The 24,050-nt window shown below is 42.0% G+C and overlaps 1 protein-coding gene and 1 pseudogene across 3 annotated transcripts in view; both read left to right on the top strand.

Annotated features, from left to right (window-relative positions):
• The window catches only part of ITGAM (integrin subunit alpha M), an 82,027-nt gene that overhangs the window by 55,231 nt on the left and 2,746 nt on the right, over positions 1–24,050 (top strand). For all 3 annotated transcript variants that reach the window (XM_017869874.1, XM_017869819.1, XM_017869937.1), the window contains 12 exons: positions 12,640–12,770; positions 12,863–13,026; positions 18,265–18,419; positions 18,517–18,648; positions 18,824–18,897; positions 19,130–19,271; positions 19,367–19,489; positions 20,705–20,784; positions 21,989–22,072; positions 23,089–23,164; positions 23,623–23,730; positions 23,907–23,993. In XM_017869874.1, coding sequence (XP_017725363.1) covers positions 12,640–12,770; positions 12,863–13,026; positions 18,265–18,419; positions 18,517–18,648; positions 18,824–18,897; positions 19,130–19,271; positions 19,367–19,489; positions 20,705–20,784; positions 21,989–22,072; positions 23,089–23,164; positions 23,623–23,730; positions 23,907–23,993 — 1,356 coding nt within the window. The remainder of the gene's footprint in view (positions 1–12,639; positions 12,771–12,862; positions 13,027–18,264; positions 18,420–18,516; positions 18,649–18,823; positions 18,898–19,129; positions 19,272–19,366; positions 19,490–20,704; positions 20,785–21,988; positions 22,073–23,088; positions 23,165–23,622; positions 23,731–23,906; positions 23,994–24,050) is intronic.
• On the top strand, positions 14,694–16,022 carry LOC108526438 (la-related protein 1B-like; annotated as a pseudogene).

The raw sequence follows: 24,050 nt of genomic DNA, 5'->3' as shown, positions 1-24,050 counted from the left end.
TCTCTCTTTCTTTCTTTTCTCTCTCTCTCTTTCTCTCTGTCTCTGTCTCTGTGGCTTTCTTTTTATTTTTTTGAGACAGGGTCTCCCTCTGTTGGCCAGGCTGGAGTGCAGTGACGAGATCACAGCTCACTGCAGCCTTGACACCTGGGCTCAAGCAATTCTCCCTTCTCAGCCACCCAAGTAGTTGAGAATATAGGTGTGCACCCCCACGCTTGGCTAATTTTTCAATTTTTTGTAGAGATGAAGTCTCACTATGTTGGCCAGCCTGGTCTTCTGGTCTTAAGCCATCCTCCTGCCTCGGCCTCTCAGAGTGTTAGGATTATAGATGTGAGCCACTGCGCCCAGCCAGAGCAATCTTCAAGTTATGTACCAGTAATTTATATAGCTTTTCTAAAATTTAAGCAAGTACTGAATGGACTATAGTTATTATCTAAAATTTAAGCAAGTACTGAGTGAACTATAGTCATTATATGATTTTTTAAAAAAATTCAGTAGCTTTTGGGAGTACAAGTGTTTTTTGGTTACATGGATGAATTCTATAGTGGTGAATTCTGAGATTTTAGTGCACCTGCTATCAAAGCAGTGTACACTGTACCAAATATATAGTCTTTTGTCTCTTACCTCTTCCCAGACTCCCCTTCTCCAAGTCCTCAAAGTCCGTTATATCACTCTTGTCTTTGCATCCTTATAGCTTAGCTCCCATTTTTAAATGAAAACATATATTTAGTTTTCCATTCCTGAGTTACTTCAATAATGGCCTCCAGTTCCATCCAAGTTGCTGCAAAATACATTATTTCGTTCCTTTTTATGGCTGAGTAGTACTCCATGGTGTGTGTGTGTGTGTGTGTGTGTGTGTATTTATGTATATATATAGAAAATGTTTTCTTTATCCACTCATTGGTCGATGGGTACCACAGGTTGGTTGGTTCCATATCTTTGCAGTTGTGAATTGTGCTGCTATAAACATTCATGTTCATGTATCTTTTTCATATAATGACTTCTTTTCCTTTGGGCAGATACCCAGTAGTGGGATTACTGAATCAAATGGTAGATCTACTATTAGTTCTTTAAGGAATCTCCTTACTGTTTTCCATAGAGGTTGTGCTAATTTACATTCCCACTGGCAGTGTAAAAGTGTCCCCTTTTCACCACATCCATGCCAGATCTATTGTTTTTTGACTTTTTAGTTGTGGCCATTCTTGCAGGAGTAAGGTGGTATTTCATTGTGGTTTTAATTTGCATTTCCCTGATGATTAGTGATGTTGAGCATTGTTTTCATATGTTTGTTGGCCATTTGTATATCTTCTTTTGAGAATTGTCTATTCATATCCTTTGCCCACTTTTTGATGGGATTATTTGTTTTTCCTTGCTGATTTGTTTGAGCTTCTTATAGATTCTGGATAGTAGTCCTTTGTTAGATGCGTAGTTGGCAAATATTTTCTTGCATTCTGTGGGTTGTCTGTTTACTCTGATGATTATTTCTTTGCTGTGCAGAGCTTTTTAGTTTAATTAGGTCCTATTTATTTATTTTTGGTTTTGTTGCATTTGCTTTTGGGGTCTTAGTCATGAATTCTTTGCCTAGACCAATGTTCAGAAGAGTTTTTTCAATGTTATCTTCTAGAATTGTTATGGTTTCAAGTCTTAGATTTCAGTCTTCGATCCATCTTGAGTTGATTTTTGTATAAGTTGAGAGAAGGGGATCCAGTTTCATTCTTCTACATGTGATTTGCCTGTTTTCCCAGCAGCATTTACTGAATAGGGTGTCCTTTTCCCAATTTCTGTTTTTGTATGCTTTGTAAAAGATCAGTTGGCTGAAAGTATTTGGCTTTATTTCTGGGGTCTTTATTTTGTTCCATGGATCTAAGTGCCTATTTTTATACCAGTACTATGCTGTTTTGGTAACTATAACCTTGTAGTATAATTTGAAGTCTGGTACTGTGATGCCTCCAGATTTGTTCTTTTTGCTTCATATTGCTTTAGCTATTTGGGCTCTTTTTTTGTTCCATATGAGTTTTAGGATTGTTTTATTCTAGTTATGTGAAAAATGATGTTGTTATTTTGATGGGAATTGCATTGAATCTGTAGATTGGGCAATATGGTCATTTTCACAATATTGATTCTTCCTATCCATGAGCATGTGTCCATTTGTTTGTGTCATCTATAATTTATTTCAGCTGTGTTTTGTAGTTTTCCTTGTATGGAGCTTCATCTCCTTGGTTAACTATATTCCTAGGTATTTTATTTTATTTTTGTAGCTGTTATAAAAGAGATTGAGTTCTTGATTTGATTCTCAGCTTTGTTGTTGGTGTATAGCAGTGCTACTGATTTGCATACATTGATTTTGTAACCTGAGACTACTGAAATTGTTTATCAGATCTAGGAATCTTTTGGATGAGCCCTTAGGATTTTCTAGGTAAACGATCATATAATTGACAAACAGCTCTAGTTTGACTTCCTCTTTTCCAGTTTGGACCCCTTTGTTTCTTTCTCTTGCCTGATTGGTTTGGCTGGGACTTTCAGTACTGTGTCGAATAGAAGTGCTGAAAGTGGGCATCCTTGTCTTGTTCCAGTTCTTAGGGGGAATGCTTTCAACTTTTCCCCCTTCAATCTGAAGTTGGCTGTGGGTTTTTCAGATATGGCTTTTATTATTTTGGGATAAGTCCCCTCTATGTCTAATTTACTGAAAGCTTTATTTTTTATCATAAAGGGATTTTATCAAATGCTTGTTCTGCATTTATTGAGATGATTACATAGTTTTTGTCTTTAATTCTGTTTATGTGATATGTCACATTTATTGACTTGCATATGTTAAACCATTCCTGCATCCTTGGGATGAAACCGACTTGATCATGATGTATTATCTTTTTCATGTACTGTTGGATTTGGTTAGCTAGTATTTTGTTGAGGATTTTTGCTTCTATGTTCATCAGGGATATTGTTCTGTAGTTTTTTTTTGTTATGTCCTTTTCTGTTTTTGGTATTAGTGTGATACTGGCTTTATAGAATGATTTAGGGCAGATTCCCTCTTTTTCTGTCTTTTGGAATAGCATCAATAGCATTGGTACCAATTCTTTGAATGTCTGTTAAAATGCAGCTGTGAAACCTTCTGGTCCTGGGCTCTTTCTGATTCAATCTCTCTGCTTGTTATTGGTCTGTTCATGGTATCTATTTCTTGCTATAGCTATTATACGACTAATCCAAGGTACCAAAAAGCATTTTGCATGATTTAGCAGGCCATCCTTTTTCCTTGTGTCCTAATGAGGAAGTTTTTTGACCCTTCATAATTCTCTTAACAAGGATTTTTAGCTCCTCCTCCATCATTTTGTAAAATAATGATGATAATTTAAAACTTCCATCAACGTATTAAATTTTCAAAATGAACCAACTAAAACTACAAAATCTCAAAGTTTGAGTTTTAAACTGAATATTTGAAGCTAATATAGAAATTTTTGATAAGAATATCGGTGCGGACATATAAAACTCAAACCTTCACAGCTAATAGTGATGTCTATTAGCATTTTTAAGAGTGCTAATGCAAGGTAAGCTCTCTTTTTTTTTTTTTGAGATGGGAATTTTTGCCCTGTTGCCCACACTGGAGTACAGTGGCATGGTCTTGGCTTACTGCAACTTCTGCCTCCTGGGCAAGAGATTCTTTTGCCTCAGCCGCCTGAGTAGCTGGGATTACAGGCATGTGCCACCATGCCCAGCTAATTTTTGTATTTTTAGTACAGATGGGGTTTCACCATATTGGCCAGTCTGGTCTAGAACTACTGACTTTGTGATCTGCCTGTCTCAGCATCCCAAAGTGCTGGGATTACAGGTGTGAGCCACCATGCCTGGCTGCAAGGTACTGTTAATGGCTTTTAAATAATATTTAACAGAGAGTTCACACAAGTTAGTCCAATGTAGTTAGTGTTAGTGTCCAATAATATATGAACATACTTCAAGACAATTGCTGCTACATTTTCAATGTAATTATTAATTGTGGTCTGAAAAACACACATAAATGCAAGTGAGACTAAAAGTTGTGTCACAAAAAGAAAAAAAAAAAGAAAATAAATCCAATGGATCAATTAATGCTGTCAACAGAACAGGCAAGAATGTAACATTACATGTAATTTTTGTTTTCAAAAAAGACACTAAAATGCCACTGGATTAAAATGTATTTATGATGATTATTATTATTTTTGAGACAGGGTCTTGGTCTGTCACGCAGGCTGGAGTGAAGTGGTGCAATCATGGCTCACTGCAGCCTTGAACTCCTAGGCTCATGTGATTCTCCTGCCTCAGCCTCCTGCCTCAGCCTCCTGCCTCAGCCTCCTGACTGTGACTGCAGGTGTATGCCGCCATGCCTGACTGATTTTTAAATTTCTTTTGTGGTGACAGGGTCTCCCTATGTTTCCCAGGCTGGTCTCCAACTCCTCGGCTCAAGTGATCTTCCCACCTTGGCCTCCCAAAGTGCTGGGATTCCAGGTGTGAGCCACTGCACTCCACCAGACTGTAATTTATTCAGAACATCTTTAGTGTTCATTCGCAGAGATCTTGATCTGCTCAGTAATGCCTTCACAAGATCGATTATAGCCATCTTTTGCAGTGAATGGGTAGGCTGGTCTTCCTATGGTAGTAGGGGGCAGTCTTTTTTTTTTTTTTTTTAAATCTTCACGTTTTATTTATTTATTATTTGCTTTTTAAGTTATACATTGAACCAGGAGCGGTGGCTCATGCCTGTAATCCCAGCACTTTGGGAGGCCGAGGCAGTCGGATCATGAGGTCAAGAGTTCAAGACCAGCCTGGCCAACATGGTGAAACCCCATCTCTACTAAAAATACAAAAATAAGCTGGGCTTGGTGGCACGTGCCTGTAATACCAGCCAATTGGGAGGCTGAGGCAGGGGAATTGCTTGAACCCAGGAGGCGGAGGTTGCCATGAGCCAAGACCGGGCCACTGCACTCCAGCCCGGCAACAGAGCGATACTCCGTCTCAAAAAAAAAAAAAAAAAAAAAAAATTAAATTATACGTTAAGCCTTGTGATACATGTGCAGAACGTGCAGGTTTGTTACCTAGGTATACAAGTGCCATGGTGGTTTGCTGCACCCATCAACCCGTCATCTAGGTTTTAAGCCTCACATGCATTAGGTATTCGTCCTAATGCTCTCCCTCCCCCTTGATCCCCACCCCACAACAGGCTCCAGTGATGTTCCCCTCCCTGTGTCCATGTGTTCCCTTTGTTCAGCTCCCACTTATGAGTGAAAGCATGTGGTGTTTGGTTTTCTGTTCCTGTGTTAGTTTGCTGAGAATGATGGTTTCCAGTTTCATCTATGTCCCTGCAAAGGACATGAACTCATTCTCTTTTATGACTGCATAGCATTCCATGGTGTATATGTGCCACATTTTCTTTATACAGTCTATCATTGATGGACATTTGGGTTGGTTCCAAGTCTTTGCTATTGTAAATAGTGCTTCAATAAACATACGTGTGCATGTGTCTTTATAGCAGGATGATTTATAATCCTTTGGATATATACTCAGTAATGGGATTGATGGGTCAAATGGTATTTCTGGTTCTAGATCCTTGAGGAATCACCACACTGTCTTCCATTATGGTTGAACTGATTTACACTTCCACTGACAGCGTAAAAGCATTCCTATTTCTCCACATCCTCTCCAGCATTTGTTGTTTTCTGACTTTTTAATGATCACCATTCTAACTGGCGTGAGATGGTATCTCATTGTGGTTTTGATTTGCATTTCTCTAATGGCCAGTGATGATGAGCTTTTTTTTTTTTTTTATATGTTTGTTGGCTGCATAAATGTCTTCTTTTGAGAAGTGTCTGTTCGTGTCCTTTGCCCACTTTTTGATGGGGTTGCTTGTTTTTTTCTTGTAAATTTAAGTTCCTTGTGGATTCTGGATTTAGACCTTTGTCAGATGGATAGGTTGCAAAAATTTTCTCTCATTCTGTAGGTTGCCTGTTCACTCTGAAGATAGTTTCTTTTGCTGTGCAGAAGCTCTTTAGTTTAATTAGATCTCATTTATCAATTTTGGCTTTTGTTGCCATTGCTTTTGGTGTTTTAGACATGAAGTCCTTGCCCATGTCTATGCCGTGAATGGTATTGCCTAGGTTTTCTTCTAGGGTTTTTATGGTTTTAGGTTTTACATTTAAGTCTTTAATCCATCTTGAGTTAATTTTTGTATAAGGTGTAAGGAAGGAACCCAGGTTCAGCTTTCTGCATATGGCTAGCCAGTTTTTCCAGCACCATTTATAAAATAGGGAATCCTTTCCCCATTGCTTGTTTTTGTCAGGTTTGTTGAAGATCAGATGGTTGTAGATGTGTGGTGTTATTTCTGAGGCCTCTGTTCTGTTCCATTGGTCTATATATCTGTTTTGGTATCAGCACCATGCTGTTTTGGTTACTGTAGCCTTGTAGTATAGTTTGAAGTCAGATAGTGTGATGCCTTCAGCTTTGTTCTTTTGCTTAGGATTGTCTTGGCTATATGGGCTCTTTTTCAGTTGCATATGAAATTTATAGTAGTTTTCACAAGATAAATTACAGCCAACTTTTGCAGCAAATGGTTAGGCTGGTCCTCCTGTGGTAGTAGGGGGCAGTTTTGTTTTTCTTTTATTTTGAGACAGTCTCACTCTATCACCCAGGCTGGAGTGCAGTGACATGAACTTGGCTCACTGCAACCTCTGCCTCTGGATTCAGGTGATTCTCCTGCCTCAGCCTCCTGAGTAGCCAGGATTATAGGTGCCCACCACCACACCCAGCTAATTTTTGTATTTTTAGTAGAGATGGCATTTCACGATGTTGGCCAGGCTGGTCTCAAACTCCTGACCTCAAGTGATTCACCTGCTTCAGCCTCCCAAAGTCCTGGGATTAGAGGCGTGAGTCACCGAACCCGACCCTCTTTGCCCATTTTTAAATTGGGTTATTTATTATCTTGCTACTGAGTTGTTTATATGTTATGGATATTAACCATTTATCAGTTGCATGGTTTGCAAATATTTTCTTCCAGTCTGTAGGTTGTCTCTTCACTCTGTTAATTATTCCTTTATTGTGCAGAAGCTTTTTAGTTTGATGCAATTCCACTTGTCTGTTTTTGTTTTTGCTGCTTGTGCTTTCAGGATCATATAAAAAAATAATTGCCCAGACCAATGTCACAAAGCTTTTCCTCTATGTTTGCTTCTAATAGTTTATAGTGTTGGCTCTTACATTTAAGCCTTTAACTCACTTTTTAATTTTTTTTTAATTTTTAAGTTTTATTTTATTTTAGACAGAGTCTAGCTCTATTGCCCAGGCTGGAGTGCAATGGTGCAATTTCGGCTCACTGCAACCTCTGCCTGCCAGGTTCAAGAGATTCTCCTGCCTCAGCTTCCCGAGTAGCTGGAATTACAGGCATCTGCCACCACGTCCAGCTAATTTTTTGTATTTTTAATAGAGACGGGGTTTCACCATGATGGTCAGGCTGGTCTCGAACTCCTGATCTAAGGTAATCCACCCACCTCAGTCTCCCAAAGTGCTGGGATTACAGGCATGAGCCACTGCTCCCAGCCCAACGCTTTTGATTTTTGTATTTGGTTTGAGATAAAGGCTCATTTATTCTTCTGCCTGTGGATATCCAGTGTTCTTAACACCATTTGTTAAAAAGGCTGTCCTTTCCCCATTGTATGCTCTTGGCACCTTTGTTGAAAATTTGTTGATTGTAAATGCATGGGGTCATTTCTGAGCTCTCTATACTGTTCCATTGGTCAATATCTCTGCTTTTATGCCAGTGTCATGCTGTTTTGCTGACTATACCTTTGTAGTGTATTTTGATGTCAGGTAGTGTGATACCTCTACTTTTATTGTTTATGCTCAAGATTGTCTTGGCTGTTTCAGGTCTTTCGTGACTTCATAATTTTAGTATTGCTTTTCCTATTTCTGTAAGAAATGCCATTGGGATTTTGGTAGGAATTACATTGACTCTATAGATCACTTTGAGTAGTATGGACCTTTAAAAAATATTCTTTCAATCTATAATATGAGATATCTTTCCCTTGATTTTTGTCTTAATTTTCTTTCATCAATGTTTTATAGTTTTAGTGAGCATATTTTTCACCTTCTTGGTTATATTAACCTGTAAGTATTTTATTTTTTGATGCCATTGTAAATGGGATTAATTTCTTTTTCAGATAGTTTGTCATTAGTGTATAGAAATACAACTAATTTTTATATGTTCATTTTGTATTCCGTAACTTTACTAAATTTGTTTATTAAATTTAATAACTTTTTTGTAGAGTATTTGTAACAAGTTTCTTATGTATATGATCATGTCAATTGCAAACAGGGACAATTTTTTTCTTTATTTTTAACTTGGATGCGTTTCTTATCTTTTTCTTGCCCAATTGCTCTGACTTGGACTTTCTGTACTGTGTTGAATAGAAGTGGTGAGTGTGGGCATCCTTGCCTTGTTCCTAATTTTAGTGGTAAAATAAATTTTTCACCACTGGGTATGATGTTAACCAGATACTTTTTATTTATGTTCTTTATCATGTTGATGTAATTTCCCCGTATTTCTAGTTTGTTGAGGGTTTTTAATCATGAGTGGCTATTCCTGTGGCCTGAATGTTTGTGTCTTGCTATTCATATGCTGAAGCCATAAGTTGAATTCATATGTTGAAGCCTAATTCTTTGTGTGATGGTATTTGTAGATGCGACCTTTGGAAGGTGTTTAGGTCATAAGAGTGTGGCCTTCATGAATAGGATTACTGCCCTTAGACAAAGCAAAATGATGGTTGCTTATGAACCAGAAAATAGGCTCTCACCAGATATTGAATCTGCTTGCCCCTTGATTTTGGATGTCACAAGTCTTCAGAACTATGAGAAATAAATTTCTATTGCTTGTAACTCATCCAGTCTATGTTATTTGTTATACCAAATAAGCTAAGACAGATGTTTAATTTTATTAAATGCTTTCTTTTTTTTATTGATATGATCATGTTATTTTTATTCCTTATTCTGTTAATGTGGTACATCACATTTATTGATTTGCATATGTTGAGCCATCCTTGTGTGCCAGGAATAAAGCCCACATGGTCATGGTGTATGATCCTTTTGTGCTATTGAATTTAGTTTGCTAGTATTTTATTTAGGATTTTGGATCTATGTTCAATAGGGAAATTGGCATGTAGTGATCTTTTCTCATGGTGTGTTTGTTGGGATTTAGTGTCAGGATAGTGCTTGCCTCATACAATAAGTTTGGAAGTATTCTCTCCTCTTCAATTTTTTGGACGAGTTTGAGAAGAATTGATATTAATTCTTCTTTAAATGTTTGGTAGAATTTGCCTGAGAAGCCATCAGGTCCTGGGCTTTTCTTTGTTAGGAGGACTTTGATTACTGATTCAATCTCCTTACTCATTATAGATCTGTTTAAACTTTCTATTGCCTTATGATTCAGGCTTGGTAGGTTGTATATTTCTAGGAATTTATCCATTCCTTCAAGGTTATCGAGTTTGTGAACATATAATTGTTCACAGTAGTCTCTTATGACCCTTTTTATTGCTATGGCATCAGTTGTATGTTCTTTAATTTATAATTTCACTTATCTGTTGTTTCTGTTGTTTCTCCCTTTTTCCTTGGTCTACCTAAAAGCTTGTCAATTCTTTTTTTTTTTATTTTTTTTTTTGAGGCAGAGTCTTGCTCTGTTGCCCAGGCTGGAGTGCAGTGGCATGATCACAGCTCATTTCATTCTCCACCTCACAGATTCAAGTGATTCTCCTGCCTCAGGCTCCTGAATAGCTGGCATTACAGGCATGTGCCACTACACCTGACTGATTTTCATATTTTTAGTAGAGACAGAGTTTCACCATGTTGGTCAGGCTCGTTTTGAACTCCTCACCTCAGGTGATCCACCTGCCTCGACATCCCAAAGTGCTGGGATTGCAGGCATGAGCCACCGCGCCTGGCCAAAGCTTGTCAATTCTATCTTTTTGAAAAATCAACTTAATTTCATTGATTTTTTTCCTATTCTCTATTTGATTTATTTTTCTGTGATCTTTATTATTTTCTTCCTTCTACTAACTTTAGGTTTAGTTTGTTCTTTTATTTCTCATTCCTCGAGGTGTAAAGTTAGGTTTTGTAATTGAAATCTTTCTTTTTGTTTTAAAGTTAGGTGTTTATCACTCTGAACTTCCCTTTAGTACTGCTTTTGCTGCCTCCCAGTAAGTTTGGTATATTACGTTTTTGTTTTCATTTATCTCACATTATTTTCTAATTTCTTTTTTTATCCACTGGTTGTTCAAGGGTGTATTGTTTAATTTTTACATATGTATGTTTTTTCCAGTTTTTCTCCTGGTATTGAATTTTAGTTTCATTCCATTGTGGTTGGAAAAGATTCTTGATATAATTTCAATCATTTTAAATTTGTTAAGACTTGTTTTGTGACCTAACATGTGGTCTATCCTGGGGAATGGTCCATGTGTGCTTGAGAAGCATGTATATTCTGCAGTAGTTAGCTTGTGTATTTTGTATATGTCTGTTAAGGCTGTTTGGTCCATAGTGTCATTCAAATGTACTATTTCTCTCTCTCTCTCTCTTTTTTTTTTTTCCTAGTTGTTCTACTTGCTATTGAAGGTAGGATTTTGAAGTTTCTTACTATTGAATTGCTGTTTATTTCTCCCTTCAGTTCTGTCATTATTTGCTTTATATATTTAGATGTCTGATGGGTGTGTATATAATTAGTTGTTACACAATATAAATAACTGATGGGTGTGTATATAATTAGTTGTTACAACTCCTGGTGAAATGGCCATTTCATCATTATATAATATCATCATTTGTTTCTTGACTTAAAGTCTATTTTGTCTGATATTAGCATGTCATTCTGCTCCCTTTTGGTTGCCATTTTCATGGAATAGCATTTTCTGCTCCTTTACTTTTAGCCTAAGTGTCAGTAAATACAAAGTGGGTATCTTGTAGACAGCATATAATTGGATTTTGTATTTTTATTAATTCTGCCACTCTGTTTTGAGAGTTTACTTCTGTTTACATTTAAAGTAATTATTGACAGAGCAGGATTTACTACTGCCATTTTGTTAATTGTTTTCTGTTCGTCATGTAGGTCTTTTGTCCCTCTTCTCTTGCTGTCTTCCTTTGGGTTTTATTGTAGTTAATTTTTGTATTAATATGCTTTCATTCTGTTCTCTTTTTGTGTATACAACTTCTAAAGGTATTTTCTTTGTGTTTTCCACAAAACATCTTATAATTATCATGGTCTATTTTAAGCTGATAACAACTGAACTTAAATCACATACACCCTATACTTTTATTCCCCATTACATGTTTTATGTTATTTGCAGGGGCCATTGAAAACAATATGCTAAGAATAGATAAGGCTCAAGGACAGTATCTCTAGCTAGTTGCACTTTTAATGAACTCCAGTAGTCAAGGACAGTATCTCTAGTTGAACTTTTAACGAACTCTAGTAGGCGCCAAGAAGGCAGACAAATAAGAAAGAGCTTAGAGACAAGGAACTAAGCAGAAAGTTACATCTGGGTGCAGAAAGTTTGTTTTACATTGTGTTATTTTGCTGACGTGGGGTTTATGGAGTATAAATAAAGTGAGGCGGAGGCTCTAGGCGCGGCCGCCATGTTCTCTGTTTGTCTTTGTCTCTTGTGTCTGTTCATTCTCCACCACCCCCGGCACGGTCCTCAATAGTTATTGATTCACAATTTACAGTTATTTATATTGTGTATCCAGTAACATAATTTTAGCTATATTTTTAATATCTTTGTCTTATAACTTTTATATCATACCTGGCATTAAGGACATGACAAAATCACTTTTAAAATTTCTTTAAAATTTATTATTTGGCTGTTAGTTTTTCAGTATTACTCCTGCACATACTTTAAAGAGTCAAAATAGTTCCAAAAAGCTCACTGTTAAAAAAACAACAATTTCCACATACACTATGGTTTTGGCTTCATTTCCCCTGCTCTTGACAGAACCACTTTCAGCTCTTTCAATTCTCTATCTGTTCAAATTACGTAATAATAATTTTGCTACTTTTTGATTTTGTTTTAGCACTGACTTCCCACCATGGAAGGTGGAGATTGATCTCTTTTTCAGTTTTCCTTTTGCCACATAGTAGCACTCTTTTACCCCCATTCACTCCTCATGTTTACGTGATCATTTTGGTTAGATCAACATTCAGTATTTGCATTATTCTGACTACATAAATGAAATTCAGCTGAGCTGAATAATATACTTTTACTTTTCCCTGTACCCAGGGAAATGCAGGTAATTAATAGAAACTTGGGGTTGGGTGTGGTGGCTCACACCTATAATCCTAGCACTTGAGAGGCTGATAGGGCAGAATTGCTTGAGCCCAGGAGTTCAAGACTGGCCTGGGCCACAAAGTGAGACCCTGTTTTTATTTTTAAAGTTTTTTTAAAAAAGAAATTATGGGTATCCTCTTGAGGTTGTGGTCTAAAGGTGAATAATTCCTTGATAAGGTCTAAGCTGCCCTAGTCCTTGGTTAGTTGCAAGAGATGAGACTTGAGTAGAGCTTAGAGAACCTCTGTCTGGGTCATGCTGGATGACTGAGTTATATATCTCCTGTCTTTCCTACCCCCTCTCTCTCCACCTCTTTTTTGCCCTCAGCGGATAGCAGGCTCCAAGCTCTCTCCCAGGCTCCAGTATTTTGGTCAGTCACTGAGTGGGGGGCAGGACCTCACAATGGATGGACTGGTGGACCTGACTGTAGGAGCCCAGGGGCACGTGCTGTTGTTCAGGTGAGAATGCCTTTTGGAGTCAACCAGACATTCTCCTTTGAAGGAATGTTTCTTGTTTGAAGGTCCCTGATGGTTTTCTGGTGTCCCTGCAGGTCCCAGCCAGTACTGAGAGTCGAGGCAACTATGGAGTTCAATCCCAGGGAAGTGGCAAGGAATGTATTTGAGTGTAATGATCAGATGGTGAAAGGCAAGGAAGCTGGGGAGGTCAGAGTCTGCCTCCGTGTCCAGAAGAGCACACGGGATCGACTAAGAGAAGGTGAGTCTCAAGAGGTTAAATGACCGAGGACATGAATGGGTGCTGCAATCCACTCTGCCCAGCCTTCTGGTTGTCCTGAACTGAGTTCTCATAGGCTCTGACAACTTTCTCCAAGCCTTACCTGAATGAGCAGGCTATTGCCCTGCTGGGTGGGGAAGTCCAGTGGACCTCCCTAAAGAGGTGGGCATGTGGCACTTTCTTACTCCCTCAGTTCTCCGGAGAACTGAGGTCCCCATGCCTGTGAACAAACCATGTTTTTGTTTTTTAATAAATGGAGAGAAAACCTATTTGGGGAGATTGAATTGATGAAGCTAAACAGAAATTTACAAAGCACTCACATACACGTTTTATCACTGGTGACTTCTTCCCTCGTTCCTATTCTCAAAGAGTAGAATTGTGTTTGGGGTAGGAGAATAGTAATGACAATACTAAGAATAACTATCTCTAGTAGTGACAGTAGTAGGAATAACTGTCTCTAGTAATGACAGTACTAGAAAGAATTGTATCCTCTTTAAAGGTAAAATTATTAGCTGGGCATGATGGCAATTTCTTGTAGTCTCAGCAACTTGAGAGGCTGAGGTGGGAGGATCATTTGAGCCCAGGAGGTTGAGGCCAGCCTGGGCAACATAGAAAGACCCATCCCTAAAAAATAATTACCTTTCTAGGAGCAGTTTTTCTGGGCTGAGGAGATAGCATTCCAGATATGAGGGCAGCCAGCATGGCTAGAAATTAAGAGCAAAATGTTAGAGAGTAGGGAATTGAAGAAGAGTTACCCCCAAACCTACATAGAAATCCCCCTCTACTCTTTGGCTGACTCCTAAGACATGAATGCCCAGGTCAGTACTCCAAGAAACCCAGTAGAAAACAGCAACTGAAAAGCCAAAGAGCTGATCAGAGAATTTGGCAGCTTCCCAGTGCTGGTGGGACAGAGATTTGAGAGGCCTTGGTAAATGCCTTGGTCTTTCCATTGAGACAACTGACTAGCAACCAAGAGAAACAATATACAATAGAAACAGACCCACAGGTGATTCAGAAATTAGAGTGACTGGATAGGAATTTTAAAAAGGTAACTATAATTAATATCTTCAAGAAAAAAGGGAAAGGATGAGAACTTCATCAAAAACCTGGAATTCATAAAATAGAGTCAAATGGAAACTCTAGAACCAAAAAACGCAATGACTGAAATGAAGAATTCAGTAAATAGATTTATAGCAGATTAGAAGCAGAACAGAGAATTAGTGAACTAGAAGACAAGTCATTTGAAAGTATCTGGATAAATATGCAGGTAAAAAGAACGAAAAATACAGAAAACATCATAAGAGATGTGTGGGTTATGGTGAAAGATCTAACAAACATGTAATTGGAATTACAGAAAGTGGTGGTGGGGGAGGAGAGAGAGAGAAAGAGACAGAGAGAGAGAGAGAAAGAAAATAGGAAAGATGGAATAGGAAAGACAGAATAGGAAAGATGGAATAAGATGGAATAGGAAAGATGTTAAAGAATTTCCAACTTCACTTGGGAGTCGCCCCAGGCCAGGGGGCGACACCGCGTCCCCTCCCTTCTTAGCCTAGCCGCCACCCAGCTTTAGGGCCTAAGGGCAAATCAAGCGCCCGGTCCTCCCGGCGCCGTGTGCGCGGCCCGCCCAGGCCCTTGGCCACCGTCGCCGCGGGGACAGGCCGCGAGCCACAGAGGCCTGGTGCGCGCCCCACCCCTGAGCCCGCAGTAGGAGCGGCCTCAGCCCGTGAGCGGGGAGTCGTCCCCTTAGTCATCCCTCGCACTCAGAGGGCCGCTGGGGCGGGGCAGGCCTTCGGGCCGAGGGCCACCCGGGCGGTCGAATCCCTCAACTCCCGCGGGTGGCCCGGCGAGGGAAGGAGCCGAGTTCGGTTTCCTCAAAATCATAAAAGCAGGAAAACGCAAGACAAAGAAATCCAACAAGGCTAGTGATTTCAGCGATATGGAGAATTGGCCAACGCCAAGTGAATCAGCAAACACTGGATTTCAGAGTGTCCTCAGCCAAGGAAATAAAAAGCCACAAAATAGAAAAGAAAAAGAAGAGAAGGTTGAAAAGAGAAGTAACAATGAGAGCAAAGAAAATCTGGAAACAAAGTTAAATGGTTCTGGTGAAAATGTCAGTGAGGATGAGGCTCAGTCAAGTAATCAATGAAAGAGAGCTAATAAGCACAAGCGGGTACCACTCCACTTAGATGATGTAAGATCAGAGAGTCAAGAAAGACCTGGATCCTGGAACAGCTCAAGATGTCAACCTGAAGCAAATAAACCAACACATAACAATAGGAGAAATGATACACGAAATTGGAGGTGAGACAGAGAAAAAAAGAGATCAAGATGAAGTTTCTAGTGTGAGAAGTGAGGGTGGTAATATCCGAGGTTCCTTTAAAGGTCGAGGAAGAGGCCGAGGACAGGGAAGAGGACGAGGCGGAGGAAATCCTCGACTGAACTTTGACTATTCATATGGTTATCAAGAACATGGTGAAAGGACTGATCGACCATTTCAAACAGGACTTAATACCAGCATGATGTATTACTGTGATGATGGTACAGGTGTACAGGTGTATCCTGTGGAAGAAGCATTGCTTAAAGAGTATATTAAGCATCAAATTGAATATTACTTCAGTGTAGAAAATTTGGAACGAGACTTCTTTCTTCAGGGAAAGATGGATGAACAAGGTTTCTTGCCTATTTCCCTGATTGCTGGTTTTCAGCGTGTTCAGGCTCTCACTACAAACCTTAATCACATCTTAGAAGCACTGAAGGATAGCACAGAAGTAGAAATTGTGGATGAGAAAATGAGAAAAAAGATAGAACCAGAAAAGTGGCCAGTTCCAGGCCCTCCTCCACACAATGTGCCACCAACAGACTTCTCTCAACTGATTGATTGTCCAGAGTTTGTACCAGGCCAAGCCTTTTGCTCATATACAGTCAGGGTGATGATCTTCTTAAGCTCTTGGATGTCATTTGATCAGAATATGCAGTGAAACAGGTGACTCACTGAAATGCCATTATAAATACTGGAACAAATCCTGCTGCAAAAATGAAAGTGATCAGACTGTCTTCTGTTCACGAATGTCTATTCCCACCTCCTGGTGGAGGAAGTTGGGCCAACACTGCAGTGGAGATAACCACCTTTGTGATAATGAGAGACAGACCAGAGGACTGCTACTCTTTTTATAGGAGCTGCCTATTTCTGTGTAATTGGCCTGGGCTGCATGGGCTGCTTTTATTCATGGTGGAAAAGTTAATTGTTATTATTCTGGAAATACTGCAAGAGTATGTTTTCTGTTTCCAGGGTTATGTACTTGTGTCCAGATGAATAAAGCAGAAAAAGGGGATTGAGTAGCATTTCCCAGATTCTTAAGTACTTTGCTATTTGATTTGCCTTTCAGTGTCCTGTACATTGCAAAACTCAGATATTGTCATGATGTTTCACTTGGACATAAGACTTATTAATGTGGACACTTAAGGGGTAAGGAATTTAAGAACTGGATGAGGATATTTCTTCCTTTACTCTTCAAAATGTATTTTTGATACATCAGTATGAGAGAACGTCCCATCAACAAAGCATCGATGATGGACAGTCTCACAGTATTTTTATCTTATGCTTCTTTGTCAGGCTTCTGCTTCTAATCCCAGTAAGCAAGTTGGACAGGCATTTTAAAAGCTGAAGGAAAGTGACATTATTTTAGCTAATGGTTTTAAATTTATTTTTTGTTAAGATATAATGGGTGATTATATCAGTTAGATTTATTTATTGTATCAACTTGGGTCCAAGATGATAGTTTTAGCCAGCTTGTGAACAGGCATTGGGTATGTTAGCTAAAATAACATATACTTTCTCTACAGGGTAGGTAAGATAGGTCAGTCAAGTTGGTAACCGTTTATGCATACTAATCTGTCCATTAACCGTCCATTAACCATTTATGCATACTAATAAAATTATAAGAATAAAAAAAAAGAATTTCCCCAAACTGGCCAGTTGCAGTGGCTCACACCTGTAATCCCAGCACTTTGGGAGGCCGAGGCAGGTGGATCACCTGAGGACAGGAGTTTGAGACCAACCTGGCCAACATGGTGAAACCCCGTCTCTACAAAAAATACAAAATTAGCAGGTGTGGTGGCACACATCTGTAATCCCAGCTACTCAGGAGGCTGAAGCAGAATCGCTTGAAACTGGGAGGCAGAGGTTGCAGTGACCTGAGCTCGCCCCATTGCGTTCCAGCCAGGGTGACAAGAGCGAAAGTCCATTAAAAAAAAAAAATTCCCCAAACTGATGAAAGACATCAAGATTCTTTACAAAATCAAAGCAGGATAAATATGAAGGACATTATATCAATGTATGTTATAATCAAACTGCTGAAGACCAAAGACAAAGAGAAAAAAAATTTAAAGTAGCCAGAAAAATACAGTAAATTTTTTATTGAGTAACAGAATAGCTACCATTTAGTGAGCACTTATTGTATAAAAGGCACTGTGCTAAATAGTTGATAAGCACTGTTTCATTTCCTTTTTACCATTGGGAGGGTGTCATTATTATCATTATTATCCTCACTTTAAAAATAAAGAATGGAGGCTAGGCGCAGTGGCTCACGCCTTTTATCTGAGTGCTTTGGGAGGCTGAGGCAGGTGGATTAGTTCGAGACTAGCCTGGCCAACATGGTGAAACCCCATCTCTATTAAAAATACAAAAATTAGCAGGACGTGGTGGCATGTGCCTGTAATCCTAGCTACTCGGGAGGCTGAGGCAGGAGAATTGCTTGAACCTGGGAGGCAGAGGTTGCAGTGAGCTAAGATTGCACCCCTGCACTCCAGCCTGGGCAACAGAGCGAGATTCTGTCTCAAAAAAGAAAATAAAAAATAAAAAAGAAAGGAAGGAAGGAAGAAGGGAAGGAAGGAAAGGAAGAAAAGGAAGGAAGGAAAGAAAGGAAAGAAGGAAAAAAGGAAGGAAGGAAAGGAAGGAAGGGAGGAAGGAAAAGAAAGAGAAAGAAAGAAGGAAAGAAAGAAAGAAAAGAAAAGAAAGAAAGGAAAAAGGAAGGAAGGAAGGAAGGAAGGAAGGAAGGAAGGAAGGAAGGAAGGAAGGAAGGAAGGAAGGGAGACTCAGAGAGTTCAGACAACATACCCCAAGTTACACAGCTGAGAAGCAGAGGAGCTGGGCCTCGAGCTCCCATCTGCCAGGCTCCGAGGTGCAGGCCGCTCACCCGCTGTGCCACCCTGTCCCTTCAGGGCAGATCCAGAGTGTTGTGACTTACGACCTGGCTCTGGACTCCGGCCGCCCACATTCCCGCGCTGTCTTTGGTGAGACAAAGAACAGCACGCGCAGGCAGACGAAGACCTTGGGGCTGACCCAGACTTGTGAGACCCTGAAGCTACAGTTGCCGGTGAGCAGGAGAGTGGCCAGAACCCTGTGTTCTCCAAGCATGGGGTGGGCTTGGGGAGCTAAGGAGGGCAGATCCCCAAATCCCGGCTATCTCTTAGGATTGCATCGAGGACCCAGTGAGCCCCATTGTGCTGCGCCTGAACTTCTCTCTGGTGGGAACTCCCTTGTCTGCTTTCGGGAACCTCCGGCCAGTGCTGGCTGAGGATGCTCAGAGACTCTTCATAGCCTCAGTGAGTCTGGAGTTGGGGTCCTGCAGGGGTGTGGAAGAGACCAGAGGCCAAGGTGGTTGAAATTCATTTTATTTGATTGCATCTAATTTTACTTCAACATTTTATTTTATTGTTTAATTTCACAACATTTGGTTATTTCCTTTCCTTTCATTTGATCATACTCATTTTTTAAAAGTTTCCCTTTGAGAAGAATTGTGGCAATGACAGCATTTGCCAGGATGACCTCAGCATCACCTTCAGTTTCATGAGGTGAGTTTCCTTTCCTTTCCTCCTTGCCTCCTCCAGAGGAGGACCCGTACCATAACCCGCTGTGTTCTCCTCCTGGCCCCAAGGGAGCCGGGTGTTCCTGGGCTCTGAGGTCCCGTGTGGCTGCCCCTCTACTGTTGTCTCTCATCCAGTGCCTGAGTCTCCGTTCCGCTGAAGCAGGCTTTGCCACAGGGAAGCCCCAGTGCCCCACCCCTGGCCTGTCTTCTTCCCACAGCCTGGACTGCCTCGTGGTGGGTGGGCCCCGGGAGTTCAACGTGACAGTGACTGTGAGAAATGACGGCGAGGACTCCTATAGGACACAGGTCACCTTCTTCTTCCCGCTTGGCCTGTCCTACCGGAAGGTGTCCAGGCTCCAGGTAACCACATCCTTCTCAGACTCCATCTGACCTTTGCTTCACCGTCCTCATGGCTGGAGGTGGACATCACCGCCTTTGCCTCCCTTGCCTTCCAGAACCAGCGCTCACAGAGATCCTGGCGCCTGGCCTGTGAGTCTGCCTCCTCCACCGAAGTGCCTGGGACCTTGAAGAGCACCAGCTGCAGCATAAACCACCCCATCTTCCCAGAAAACTCAGAGGTCAGAACTCCTGGCTCCTCCCCTCCTTTTTTCTTTGATTTCTTTGGGGATTCTTTTCTTCTTCTTCTCTTCTTTAGTAGTGATTCCTTTTGTACAAAACAGCTTTATTGAGATATAATTCACATACCATCCAATTCACCTATTTAAAGCATACATTTCAAACTCAGCACAGTGGCTCATGCTTGTAATCCTAGCACTTTAGGAGGTCGAGGCAGGAGGATTGCTTGAGTCCAAGAGTTTGAAACCAGCCTGGGTGACATGGCGAGACCCTGTCTCTACAAAACTGTAAAATTAGCTGGGGTGGTGGTGCACACCTGTAGTCCCAGCTACTTGGGAGGCTGGGGTGGGAGGATCTTCTAAGCCTGGGTGGTTGAGGCTGCAACGAGCTATGATAACACCACTGCACTGTAGCCTGGGCAACAGAGTGAGACCCTGTCTCAAAATAAATAAAATAAAATAAAATAAAGCATACAGTTCAGTGGCTTTGAGCGAATTCACAGGGTCTTGCATCCATCATCATGATCCATTTCAGAACATCTTCATTACGTCACAAAGAGCCTCTGTTCCCGTTGGCCCTCAACCCCAATCCTCCCATCTCCCCAGCTCTAGGCAACCACTAATCTACTTTGCGTCTATAGATTTGCCCATTCTGGACATTTCATATAAATGAAATAATACCGTATGTGATCCTTTCGCTAGCATAATATTAAGCAAGGACTTAGCAAGGATCATTCACATTGTTGTATGTGTCAGTACTTCATTGCTTTACATTTAAAAAAAATTTTAATATATTTTTTGAGATGGAGTTTCACTTCGTCACCCAGACTGGAGTGCAGTGATGCAATCTTGGCTCACTGCAACCTCTGCCTCCCAGGTTTAAGCGATTCTTGTGCCTCACCCTCCCAAGTAGCTGGGGTTACATGCGCCTGCCACCATGCCCGGTTAATTTTGTATTTTAGTAGATACAGGGTTTCGCTATGTTGGCCAGGCTGGTCTCGAACTCCCAACCTCAGGTGATCCACCTGCCTCAGCCTCCCAAAGTGCTAGGATTACAGGCGTGAGCCACCATGCCCGGCCTTCATTGCTTTTATTTGGTGAACAATATCCTGTTGTATGGATGGACCATATTTCATGTCTCCATTAATCAGATGACGGGCATTTGGGTTATTTCTTCTCTCCTATTTCTATCATTGCTTCTCCTTTCTCCCATTCCAGGTCACCTTTAATATCACATTTGATGTGGACTCTAAGGCTTCCCTTGGAAACAAACTGCTCCTCAAGGCCAATGTGACCAGGTGCTCTCTGCCAGTCTTCTGCATGCAGTTGCCCTTCTGAGGCCCCAGCTCCTGGCCCAGGGTGGGCCTTTGCCCTTTGCCCACTGGTTCTCCCTTCAACGCATTTGTTCACTTAGCAAACACTCACTGAGCACCTACCACGTGCTGGGTCTTGTGCTGAGTGCTGGTGGGACAGTGGTGGATCACACGTTGGTAGTTCCTGCCTTCTCAGAGATGATAATTTAGTGGCAAAGACAGGCAAGAAAACTAGCCATTAATCTTGCATCTCAAATCCAGTATGAGATGCAAGATTAGATGGCGGATGGCCAGTGTTCTTGGGAGTCTGGTGTTCAGAGAAGATTCCTAAAGAAAATATATTTAGGAGCTGGATGTGGTGGCTCAGCCCTGTAATACCAGCACTTTGGGAGACTGAGGCAAAACAATGACTCGAACCCAGGAGTTCAAAATCAGCCTGGACAACATATCAATACCCTGTTTCTACAAAAAATACAAAATTAGCCAGGCATGGTGGTGCATGCCTGTAATCCCAGCTACTCAGGAGGCTGAGGCACAAGAATTGCTTGAGCCTGGAAGATTGAGGCTGTAGTGAGCTGAGATTGTGCCACTGCACTGCAGCCTGGGCAACAGAGTGAGACCCAGTCTCAAAAAAATAAAAAATAGATAAAATAAAATAAAATAAAAGAAAATGAAAGGGGAAAAAAAAGAAAATATATTCAGACAAAGCAAAAGCATGAACTGAGGGCGGGCATGAAGATGGAAGGCAGGAAGCAGATACCAGGGATGGGAAGATCAAGGTGTGTTTAAGAGTGGCCTCAGCATGAAATGCAGGGTTGAAGGAGCTGGTGGTGGTTAGATACAGGCCATGTCCCAAAATGGCTGATGGGTGTTGCTAGGCATTTGCAGTTTCGCCTCTGGGAGTGACATAATCATATTGGCATGTTAGAACGATCACTCTTCAGGAGGGCTGACCATTGGGGTGGGAGCAGGTGTGAATTCAGGGACCAGTTAGAGGAAGGTGGCTGTAGACATCCAGGTGGAGAGGGATGGGCCTGGGCTAGGCAGGGGCAGGAGTTGGAGAACAGCGGGGTTTCAGACCCAGAGATAACAGGACTTGGTGGCTGATTGGAGGCAGGGAGTGAGGGAGAGGGAGGAGGAAAGACTGTCCATTCTCAAGAGCTTGCTGGAGCTCTCTCTTTCCCTCCAGTGAGAACAACATGTCCAGAACCAACAAAACCGAATTCCAACGGGAGCTGCCGGTGAAATATGCTGTCTACATGGTGGTCACCAGGTGCTGGCTTCAGGACTTTAGCTGAGCCTCCCTTCTGGGCTGGACATGACTGATCTGTGTGCATCTGTGCATGTCTGTGTGTGTGTGAGTCTGAGGATCTATGTGCATGTGTATGTGTGCATGGTGTGTATGTGTGCATGGGTGTGTGTGAAGATCTATGTGCATGTTTGCGTGCATGGATGTGTATTTGTGCATGTGTGTGTCTGAGGATCTATTAGCATGTGTGTATGTGTGCATGGGCATGTGTTTGTGCATGTGAGTGGGATCTATGTGCATGTGTATGTGTGCAAGGGTGTGTATTTGTGTGTCTGAGGATCTATGTGCATGTGTGTATGTGTGCATGGGTGTGTATTTGTGTGAGAATCTATGTGCATGTGTATGTGTACATGGGTGTGTATTTGTGCATGTTTGTGAGTGTGAGGATCCTTGTGCATGTATTTGTGCATGTGTGCCTGAGGATCTGTGTGCATGTATGTGTGCATGGGTGTGTATTTGTGCGTGTGTGTGAGGATCTATGTGCATGTGTGTGTGTGCATGGGTGTGTATTTGTGCATGTGTGTGTGACAGGATCCATGTGCATGTATGTGTGCATGGGTGTGTGTCCATGGGTGTGTATTTGTGCATGTATGTGTATCTGAGGATCTATGTGTGCATATGTGTGTAAGTGAATGAGTGTGTATTTGTGCATGTGTGTGTCTGAGGGTCTATGTGCATGTATATGTGCATGGGTGTGTATTTGTGCGCGTGTGTGTGTGTCTGAGGGTCTACGTGCGTGTGTGTATGCGTTCGTGGGTGTGCATTTGTGCATGTGTGTGTAAGTGGCCCAAATGGACACGCACTGTGTGTCCAGCACACATTGCTTCCCCCATCCCCCTGCACCCTACCACATCTCCACCCCCCAGGCCTTCATACCCATTACCCATGTGCCTGTTCGCTCCTTACACACTTAGCCTGAGACACCCTCCCAGGGCACCCATCATGTTTTGTCACCTCCTGTCCCTTCTTTCTCCCTTCAGCCATGAGGTCTCCACTAAATATCTCAACTTCACGGCCTCAGAGAATACCAGTCGCGTCATGCAGCATCAATATCAGGTGGGGAGCTGGGGCATCTTGGTCCCGAGAAGGAGGCTGGGGAGGAAAATCGATGGTAGACAATGCAGAAACAGGGATGGGAAATGTGCGCAAGGCGCCTGTGGTGTGCCAGACTTGGTCCACGCTGCTGTCAGTATGCACACATGCACGCACGTATGTATGTGACATGCACGCACGTAATTATCTTGTGTTACCTTCGTAACGACTCTGTGGGGCGCTGTCATGATCCCCAGTTTACAGATGAAGAAACTGAGGCTCAGAGAGGTTTACAGAACACGCCCGAGGTCTCCCACCGAGTAAGTGGGAGACCTAGGACTGGAGACCAGGCCATGTGGCACTGGAATCAGGAAGGGGCAGGACGCCTCGGCCTGTGGCCTGCCCCGTAGGGAGGGGAGGCTGATTTTCCAGGCTGGTGGGGGAGGAAGGCCAGAGCCCTGACCCCGCCCTCCCCGGTGCAGGTCAGCAACCTGGGGCAGAGGAGCCTCCCCATCAGCCTGGAGTTCTCGGTGCCCGTCCGGCTGAACCAGACGATCATATGGGACCGCCCCCAGGTCACCTTCTCCGAGGTGAGCGGAGCTCGGCCTGACTCCCACAGCGCCCTGCGCCTTCCTCTCACCTCTGTGTCCGCTGTTGGGTTTTGGAGGCGCTCCCCCTCCCTCCTGGACCCAAGCCATCTCACCTCTTGCGAGACGGGCCCTGGTGCCTTCATCTCTCCCCTTTCTCAGTGCGTCTCTTTCCTCAGAGCCTCTCGAGTACGTGCCACACCAAGGAAAGATTTCCCACCCCTCACACCGACTTTCTGGCTAAGCTTCGGAAGGACCCAGTGGTGGTGAGAAGCTAAATCAGTCCCAGGGCCATATGGAGACCCAGCGCGCTTCCCTGCTGC

This window comes from Rhinopithecus bieti, unplaced genomic scaffold, assembly GCF_001698545.2.
Source record: "Rhinopithecus bieti isolate Rb0 unplaced genomic scaffold, ASM169854v2 scaffold_63, whole genome shotgun sequence".
In the NCBI taxonomy this organism is placed as follows: Eukaryota; Metazoa; Chordata; class Mammalia; order Primates; family Cercopithecidae; genus Rhinopithecus; species Rhinopithecus bieti.
The sequence above is the reverse complement of the archived record's forward strand: the minus strand, read 5'-3'. Positions and strand labels throughout refer to the sequence as shown.